Here is a 10,587-nt window from a genome sequence, read left to right on the forward strand (position 1 = left end):
GGGGGGAGGGGGTTTGGGAGAGGGGGGTGGGGTTATGGACATTGGGGAGGGTATGTGCTATGGTGAGTGCTGTGAAGTGTGTAAACCTGGCGATTCACAGACCTATACCCCTGGGGATAAAAATACATTATATGTTTATAAAAAAATTAAAAATTAAAAAAAAAAAAGAATCTCATATGTACTTCTGCATCTTTGTGAGGGGGCATGTTAAGAATTTACTATCACTCGAAATTACTTTTACCTAAGACCGTGAACTCTGAATCAGTCTCATCCTCCAATCAAATTCTCCTTTCTTACCCCATTTCACTGAATCTATTTTGAGCTCAAAGCAGCTTTGACTTTTCAATAAGCAATAACATATGATACAAAACTATCCTCCTATTCTACTGTTTTCTTACATTATCACTTGGTTATCTCTCCATCCTAAAGCTCAATGACAGCATTTTAACAACAAGGATATCCATCTCCATCTGGATGTTCTAGACATTTCTGATTCAGCATGATGGAGACTGAATTACCTCTTCCCACACAAACTTACTTCCCTAATACTCTGAACTAATTAAAAATCCTGATTCTTTACTCACTGCACACATTCAATCATTCAAGATATATTGAGACCATCTTAAAATTTATGAAATCTGTGTCTCCAAACTCACTTCCAATGAAGATCTCATCATTGTTTATCTAACTGATTCTTTCTACCTCTAGTACCTCAATTCATTTTCCGTTACAATAGTTAAATAATCTTTCTTAAATACATTTCTAAAAGTGCCATATCGTCCAGTTTAAAAATCTTACAGGACTCTGTATTTCCTATAAGACAATAAACTCCTGAACATGGTATTCAAACCCATCACCTACCCATTCTCCAAACACAGATCCTAAGCTAAAGACACTAAAATACACTCTCATTTGCTTTCATGCAATCACTATTCCATAGCTGTTGAAACAGTTCTTACTCAAGTCCAGTTTACCTACTCTGTGAAGACTACATTAGACTTCCCCATTTCCCCACCTCCCAAACAACAGAGCCACCTCCATCTCTGAATGTCTATAGCACTTTGTTCATGAAACTAATAGACCTCTTACCATATTGTATCACACATATTGTCTATGGTCTTCCTCCTCTAGCCTGTGGATTCTTTGAAACAAGCTTGTTTTATCCATCTTTAGATACACAGTATCTAGTATGGCACAGGAAAGCTTTCGACAAATGTTTATGAAATAAATCTAATTTCAGAATGCCTAAAGTCAATCTAGCCTGGGTGCTTTATCAATTAATAGAGAGTAGAAACAGTAGGAAAGTAGAGATGGGTCCTAAATATATAGGTAAAATGAAAAGAGATGGTGACTCCAGGACATCGGTCCCAGTTCCAGAGCTTAGAGCAAGGAAAAAAAAAAAAAAAACTAGTGAGGTTATGCTTCTCTCCTCACTGCTCTTCTCCCAGACTACAGAGCCGTGCTAGAGTAACAGAACCATGGGAAGCAATCAAGACAGCACAGAAGTGCAGGGAGTGAGGGGGAAGAAGCAGTGAGGAGGAAAAAATAAAAACCCTAAACCGAAGCTGCAAAAAGGAAAGTGTCCAGGGTCACAGATGACAAGTGCAGGCCTTGTTCACGGCCGCTCACGCTCATCACCACCACTGTATCCACCACCCTTAGCCACAGTGACCATTTACTGGTCACTCGCCCACAGGGGCCAGAATTTTGCTAAAAACTACCACGTATACCATGTAATGTTCATGACAACCCTATCAGGAAGGTATGATCCACATTTTAGAGACAATGAAACAAATCGGAAAACCATTAACTATCCTGCCCAAGGCTTGTAGCTAATATGTTAAGTCAGTATGTTAAGTCCCAGAGCCAGAATGTAAACAAGGATCAGGTTCAAAACCCATTCTCTTGCAGCTCTACTATTAACATGCCGGGTGGAAGGGGTGGACATGGGCTGGAGACTGGCTTTACTGCTTCACATCACTCAGTTATCTTTGTAAACACGTGTTTTATTTTCTCTAGTATTAGAAAGGTATATTTGAGCGTAGAGTCTAACATTTTTTATTTCTTCCCCACCATCTCATAATAAGTTTCCTATATAGTAATTACTCAGCATTTGATTAATTTCTTATTATAAATTGTGTCCTAGTAGAAATAAAAAGGAGGTACATACCTCAGTCATTAGCTAGCCTTAAGCCAAATTAAAAAAACAAAAAGATGACTTAGCTCCTTTGACAACTCTACGAGCTGGGGTAAGACTTTAAGTAATCAATAGTTATAAGACCCTTAAACACAAACCATGGCTATAAAATGAAGGACAGTTTGTGTTCGATGTAATAAAAGATTGCTGTCTAAGATATATTGTTTCCTTCTTCATACCTGAGTATAAAGATAATAATTACTAGGAGTACTCATACATTCTATCAAGCATGTGAGCAACCTACCTAAAACATGGAAATAAATATGCCTTAATTAATAGCAATTAATTTCCCTTATAGAAAGATGTAAAAACATGTTAGAGTGGACACATATCTTGTATACAGACTGAGTTTTAAGTCAATTGTCAGTACATGAAGCAAAGATCAATTAGAGACAAAGTTATCCTTAAAATTTCCTAGAGTCACCCTTAAAGCAAAGTGTAATACAGTATGAGCTCTCAATCCATCCTGGACACTTTCTTCCTCCACAGAACAGATCACCATTCCTCCTGCTGTGTGCCACATGAAGTATCTGGCTTCTGTTTGGGGCCACACTGAATGAAAAAGCATACACTGACACACCAGAGTCAAGTTTAACACTATAAGAGACCTAGACTCTGCCAGTTCCTATGCCAGGTGTTTGGAGACTGATTCCAAAGTGAGAGAACATCAGACTTCCATCTTCTACCTCACTCTTACATTGTGTAAAGAGAAACAGAATTACTATGGTATGTACATTTTTTGGTGTTTTACTTTTAGGGGTTTGGGGTTTTGGCTTCAGTCCAAAGATCTGAATTTTGCTAAATTATATTAATAGAAATGTGACTCTGTTTATCTCTTGTTTATCACACAGCCACAGATGGCTAGAATTTTGGGTACAAATAATCTAATACTATAGTGTGTGATCTAAAAAAATAAAATAAGTAATCTGTGTTACCTTCGTCTATTGATGCTTCACTACTGTAGCCATCATATTCCGCAGACAGAGGACTGTACTTTTGTCTTGTTTCCCAAGCATAGTTCTTTTGTCTCGAATCTGCCAATGGTAGTCTGGAATTGTGTGTTCTGGACAAGGCCTCATGATATTTACCCAGTGCCTCATCTTCACTCTCAGAGGACGAACCGTGCTCATCTTTGTCCATGTAGGAATTATCTATTTGGAATGACAGGAGAACAAATCGAAATTTTAATACAATAAAGTATGACAAATTTGATACACACACACACAAACACACACACAGAGATATATGTCATATATATCCATATACACATGAATATACAGATACATACCCAATGCGAATTTTCAACTTTAAATAAACATAATTTTTTCATTTAAGAAGCCCAAAAGTTTTAGATTTTCATATTTTTAATAGAAAAAGATCAATTTATATATTCTAATTATAAAAAGATGTTCATCACAGGGATTTTCCAACCAAGTTACAGATAAAGGAGATAACAGAACTTGTTATCTCACACAATTATTTTTTAAAGGATCAGTAGCACACAAAGAGACTTAGAACTATCGCCAGTACATATGGACCTGATTCAAACTAGAATGTGACTAGAGACATTTTAGTTATCATCTGGGTCCAAATTTTCAAAAATGATAATGCTTAGTTCTAGGAGAACAGAGAAATGGGCAGACATATACTACTGGTAGAACTATCACTGGTACACTTCTAGAGAGCAATCTGGCAATACACATCAAACTTTAAATCTGCACAGTCTGTGATTCATTTCTAGGAATTTACCAATTCCTTCCAAGAATTCGGCCTAAGAAAATAATTAAAAACAGGTGAGCAAGGATATGTATTTCAGACAATTCACTGCACTGTGCTAGATAGCAGAAAACAAAAATAAAATATAATCTAAACATCCATCGCTGGGCCTCAGTTAAGAACGCGGTGATGTATCCAGGCAACGACAGAGTATGCAATCACTACAAATGAGGAGGTGAACTCACAGGTGCTCACAGGGAACAGCAGCTACAACATTACGTTACGGGAAAAGAGAAGGTTATGAGACAGAAGGCATACTATGTTCTCATTTAAACACACCACACACACCCCTACATGCAATATACACACACACTTGTGGTGGATGCTCGTAGGCACATACAAAAATATGGGGAAGGATACACACTTATTTTCTGTGAAAGGGAGAATTACTAAGAAAATTTTACATAAGTATAACTAAATTTCAAATAAATTTTTCAGGACATAGAAAACTTGTATAATTCTTAAAATAATAGTTAACTAGTATAATAGTAACTAGTTGCTACCATTTTTTTAAAGTAAAAATTTTGAAACTGCACTATGTTGAAATTCATTTAGCCTAATATGAGCCTTCTCAGAATAATAAAACAACTCTGGAAAGATAAAGAGACCACAGCAGGTAGAATTTATTAGTTCTGTCAAGATATTATTTTCTTTATAAACACTTGAAATCATCTGCAAGAAAGGAATCAAGGTCTGAAATTCAGGTGGGGAGACACAGACTAAGTAATTTAAAAATATGGGAGAGAAATGATATGTTTAGAGTCAGAATGAAGGGAACTTGGACATCACTAGTGTAGGTCCTCCTTTTTAATTCAGTAAGAAAAAGCCATGAGGAGGTAAAACTACGACCAGTGTCCTATTCTGCACAACCCAGTATGTAGCCACCAGCCACACGCAGCTATCTGATTTAAAACAAAATAATTTAAAACCCAGTTTCCCCAGTGCTGCTGGCTCCATTTCAAGTGCTTAGTATGTGCGTGTGGCTAGTGGTTACCACAAGGAATACCTGGAACTTTCCCATCATGGCAGAGAGTGCCATTAGTTGGCGCTGGGGTGACGGCAGATCTGGACTAGAACCTGGGCCCTCTGACCGGCCCCGTGAGAGCTTAGCACTTTGTGGGCTACCACGGTGGTGGTCTCTGGCAGCAGGAGAGCTCTGAGGGGGCTCACTAGAAATTCTGCCATCCCACTTCACCTATTACAAAATATTACCTACGGTAGTCCTGCATTCAGAAATGTGGAAGGGAACTCTTCCTTCTCTTTCTATACCATATAGGCTCTGTGAACGAACCTAGAACACAGGTACTAGTAATACCTATATTACTACTAAGTAATTAGCATTACAGCTCAGCTCTATGAAGAAGTAATCCACAGGTCAAATGATTTTCAAATGATTTCTAGAACATAATATGTTTACATTTAGTCTGGACTATAATCTATAATGCCTGAGATACTTGGGTTTTCTAGGACGAGCATGCTTCTGAATGAAAACAAATCAAAACAAAATTAACTGTATACTGCTATGTATGTAGCACTTATGACTACTGTCTATTCTGGTATTTTCTGAATAACATATGTATTCTACTTTATTTTTGCTATTTCAATTAATAAGGCTAACTAAACTAAACCAAGGCCACCCAAAACTACTGAACTTGATAACTGAAAAGACTCCAAAAGGGACATATTTCCAAAAACTGGCTTTCCTTTTTAATTAGGCTATCCATTCTGGATCAGCCTCTATGATATCATCTAAAAATCATTCATATAATTGATAAGTAGCAGATCCTGATTATAATGTATTCACACAGCAGAACTCAAAGTCTTCTTCATTTCTATTGTCACTCAGATCTTTGTTATTTTTATGAGAATCTAAATGTATAGAAAAATGTCAGATATACACATTTTTAAATAAAAGCCAGTGTACTTTTGGCCTTGTGACCAGATGAGCAACAGACAGAAATGACTAAAGGATTTCCGGAAGTAATCACCAGCAGTAAAAGCCATTCTGTAGCCAAACCAACTAACTGTTGGCTCAATGTTTTGAAAACTGTCACAAATCCTGCCGTTAAAAACTGTAAATGATTAGTTGGAATCTTAATTCTACATAAAGAACTCGTGAAAAATTACAGATTGTTCACATATACTCATTGTAGATACAGAACTGATGTAAAATTCTTAATATGTGGCTAAATGAATAGACACCTATCCTGAAGCATGCTGTTCAATAAAATAAACTCTAGGGGCGCCTGGGTGGCTCAGTCAGTTGAGTGTCTGTCTGACTTGTGATTTCCGTTCAGATCATGGTCTGAGTCAGGAGATGGAGCCCCTCATTGGGCTCTGAGCTCAGCACGGAGTCTGCTTGTCCCTCTCCCTCTGCTCCTCCCCCTGCTCACGCTCTCTCTCTCTCTCTCAAGTGAATAAATAAAATCTTTAAAAATAAATGAATAAAATAAAATAAATTTCTATTGCTCTAAAGGAAAAATAAAAAACACTTGATACAGATTCTTGTTGGGATAGATTCCAAGGGCAACATAGTATAAAGGTCTCAGGGGTTAGTCACAAAAATAGAAAATTTTAAAATTCAACTACAGCACACTAAATACACTCCAACTAGAGAATGTGCACTACTTAAAATTATGGGGTTTCTGGTTGTTGAATAAACAATCATGAAGAAAAATTAGGGCCACTGAAAAATTGGCCAAATAATGCAGGGACCAGGGCCAATACTTTACTTAGCAGTGTATAAAGAACATCACTGCTTTCAAAATGATGGTCAGAAAAAAAATAAATGACCTTAAAAGTGTCTCCCGGTAAGAGGATTCAAGAAAATCTTAAATTAGATAGACTTGTATAGGAAAGTTTGGAAATTTGGATGTGTTCTTAATTTAAAAAATCAAGAGAAAAGTTTATCACTCAAACCCACACTAGGAGACCTCACCTTTTCCTGGAATTATCTTAGAATATTTTTCATCTTTACTCTTTGCTGTTCCTTTGTGGGCAGAAATGGCTTCATTTTTCTTTGTTTTTATGTCTCCTTTCATTTTGTAGCACACTGCTGGACTTTCCTGTTCTTTGGTTTTTCCGTGTAACTTCTCTTTAGAATCAGCTGATGGTGCTGGATGTGTGCTTTCTTTCATAACAGGTTTCTGTATGCTATGTCTGTTGCTTGCCAAAATATCTTTTGGAGAACACTCCTTTCCTGACCACTCACTCCCTTTAGATCCTTTACTTTTAATATGTTTTTCAGCCTTCTTTAAATGATCTTCTTTCATTTCTTGATATCTTACCTCTTTTAAGTCACTCTTACCCTTATTGGGCATTCCCAATCCAATTTTTTTACATCTGTCAGTATGTTCAAGTTCTTGACAAGCCGATCCAGCCCTTGCATTCTGTTTGATAACTGATATCCCACCATCACTCAGGGGACCTTTCAACAAAGAATCACCACCAGCACTCTTGCTTTCTTGATATTTTGATAGAGTCTGTTGCCTGTCATTAATATGTCTGACTCCTCTTTCTTCATTCATTCTGTGATCTTGCTTTTGTGAAACTGAAGTATTGTAGCAACTGATTCGATTTGCTCTGTGCTCTAAACTGGACTCTGTTTTCTGACAGTTAGTGTCTTTGGGGAGTTCTGGTGACCTGGTACTTGCTTGTTGAGGGGTCTCTGCTACTTCTGCTTCTGCTGCTGCAGAGCTTTCTTCTTCTGGGCGAAAGCCATTGATCATACTTGTTACCTGTTCAGCAACCGAGTCAGTTAAAGCGTAGCTGACTTCCCCAACAGCAGTGGTTAAATCTTCTATAGCATTACCGATTGTGTCCACCAGAGAAGACACTGAAGGCAGATTCTGCTGGAAAGTTTTGAAAAATGCCATTTTCTAATTCCTTATTCCTAACAGATGCAATAATGGAATTTTCTCTTCTCAAAATATCAACCGCTTAGGAATTTGAATTTAAAATGTACTTAAATGTTGTTACTCATGAGCTTGATATTATTATTTTGCATTGTGGTTTTTAATCTTTCTGTAAATGCATTATGCATTGAAAGAAATACGTCGAGGCAAAAACTCTTCCAAAAAAAAAAAAAAAAAATCAAACCACTTGGCTTACATGTAATGACATTTTTTCCCTCTCCATAGCTATCATACCAGCCGCAAAACAATATTTTCCCCTCAAATACTATTGGTTTTTTATTCTATACCTGCAAGAAGAAGTATAAAAAGGATTTTTATTATGAACTTTTGGTTTATTTATTAATAGTCTATGTAGGGGAACTACCCTATATTACTAACAAACTACCAATATCATTTCAAATTAAGACAACTATTAAAGGGAAAATGAGCAATCTGTGCAGAGGTCAGGACAGAAAAAGAGCAGGGGGTCACCTGCCGAGTGGCTACTGGATACAAGGCATTGTGATTTACAAGTTGTATCATACCTGTTCTCACAGTAACTCTAGGAGGTAAATATTATTCTTCTTATTTCATAAGTGAAAAAAAAAAAGGCTTAGAAAAAGTACAAAGGTTCCCAAAACCTTTCCAAAGGATCTTCAAGGTCAAAACTATTTTTATAGTAACAGTGAGGGGATGTTTAACTTTTTTACTTTCATTTGCTCATAAATGAACACTGGAGTTTTCCAGAGGCTATATGGCAGATTGAATGCAGAAGCAGACATGAGAATAACAGCTGGTTCTTCTTTGTCAGTCATTAAAGGGATTTGTAGAAAATATAAAACAATGGCACTCTTCTCACCATTTTTGGTGGGGGGGGTGTAAAAAATATATAGTTTTTTAAGTTAAAAAATGTTACTTATTTTTAACATGTATGTAATAGGCTTATTGGGGTTTCTGTGGATTTTTCTGTTCCAAGTTCTTATTTACATTCTAGTTAGTTAACATATAGGGTACTACTGGTTTCAGGAATCGAATTTTAGTGATCCATCACTTACATGTAACACCCAGTGCTCATCACAACAAGTTATTGGGGTTTTTTTAAGACCAATAAATTGTTAAGAATATTTTTAAATGTTCTCAGTTTTAACTTCTAATATGGTACTTTAACAATAGATTTAACTCACATAAACAAAGGTTCTTTGGAGTGTTCAATAATTTTTAAGGGTGTAAAGGGGTTATTAGACCAGAGAAAAACCAGAAAAGCTGAACAAGGGGATTCCTGGAGGCTGCCAAAAGAGATACCTGTAACCAGTTCAACTCTACACAAATGATCAAGAAGCTAAAGTATGAGAAATGCTCAAACTTCCAACAAAATCACAAAAGTACTACTCTTTCCTGATGCAGAAGTTACAGATGTAATTCAATAACCCACAGATTTTTATAAATGGTAATGTTATCACTTTTTAAGTTACCAGAAATAAGAGAAAAAAATCTCTTCAACATAAACAAGAAGAGCAAGGTTTTTCTGCTAATGCTCGAAATACTGTTCTAAATTAACACCTCACCTTTATAATTCTCAGCTTGCTTCTGCTATCATTTATATATATAATATATAATATATTTTTACAAATTATATAAGCCAATCTTTGGAAAGAGCTAATAAAGAACTTTTATCATAATATAAAAAAATTAACTCCACGGAATAATTTTCATGGAAGAAAGAACAAGATTATAGGCCTCGTGTCTTCTAGTCTCTTGTAGTTTTAAGTGACAAAAAGTGATATAATGCCTATGGTACCAACAGAGGGAAAGGAACACTAATTTTTACAATCAGACTTTATCTGTACACTTTCTCTAAACAATAAAATTATCCATCAGCTGAGAATTCGATAGGAGGTAAAGAAAAAGGGTGAATACTTTTCAAAGCCTTCTATGGGAATATGGGGGAAAGCTCTTCAGAGAGTTACTTGGACAGTAAGATTTAAGCTGTATAGAGCAGAAAGATACTTCCTTCTTAAAGCATATCTACTCATACTACAGGCTCAAAAGCATACATTATGTATGAAAAATAAAAATGTGGTTTTCTGATAGCATGCAGTTCATCTTTATGTGATATATTAGAAATTCGTGAATAACAAAGATAACTGACATAATTTACTCAATAGAATTTTTTTTTTACTCTCACAGAAAAGTGGCTCGAATGTTACTTTATAGTATGTCAAAACCAACCTTACAATATATGTTTAAAAAAATAACAGAATGGTATAGATAAAAAGAACAAATAAGAAAAGCAGTGATGATACTTACAAATTTTATCTTGTGAGTTCTTCCTTGTACTGTATCCTGAACCAAGATCTGGAAACCCGCCAACATTTTCAAAACAGAACTTCTTATTAATATAGAGAAAAAGGAGCAGCATCAAGATAATAAACACCCCAACAGCTGACAAAAATCCAACTGCCTCTGGAGATACTAGAGAAAAAAAAGTCACAGCTGTAAGCATTTATTCTTCTTTAAGCTACAGATAAGAAGAAGGAAACCCCCACACATATGTTAGATTACTGCCTAAGTTGAATTATAATTTTTAATTGTCATAGTTTACATAGGTTTATAAGAAAAACAAATGGCACAGTTTAATGAGCTGTTCAATTCACTCAGAAGTACTTACTCAAACCTAAAATTTTCTGTATAATTTCTGTTGGAGCAATCTTATAATACAGG

The 10,587-nt window shown here is 35.9% G+C and overlaps 1 protein-coding gene across 2 annotated transcripts in view; it reads right to left on the minus strand.

Moving 5' to 3' along the window:
- LOC111162370 (synaptotagmin 14) overlaps positions 1-10,334 on the minus strand; it is a 122,336-nt gene extending 112,002 nt beyond the window's left edge. The window contains exons 1-2 of one of the 2 annotated variants that reach the window (XM_022526746.1): positions 10,174-10,334; positions 3,133-3,348 (exon numbers count right to left, since the gene is read on the minus strand). In XM_022526746.1, the coding sequence (XP_022382454.1) occupies positions 3,133-3,348; positions 10,174-10,285 (328 nt within the window). In that variant the 5' untranslated portion in view covers positions 10,286-10,334. The remainder of the gene's footprint in view (positions 1-3,132; positions 3,349-10,173) is intronic. The other variant, XM_022526747.1, reaches the window with a different exon arrangement.
- Positions 10,335-10,587: the final 253 nt, after the last annotated feature.

This window comes from Enhydra lutris, unplaced genomic scaffold (genome assembly GCF_002288905.1).
Source record: "Enhydra lutris kenyoni isolate GAN:26980312 unplaced genomic scaffold, ASM228890v2 scaffoldscaffold91, whole genome shotgun sequence".
NCBI classification, from domain to species: domain Eukaryota; kingdom Metazoa; phylum Chordata; class Mammalia; order Carnivora; family Mustelidae; genus Enhydra; species Enhydra lutris.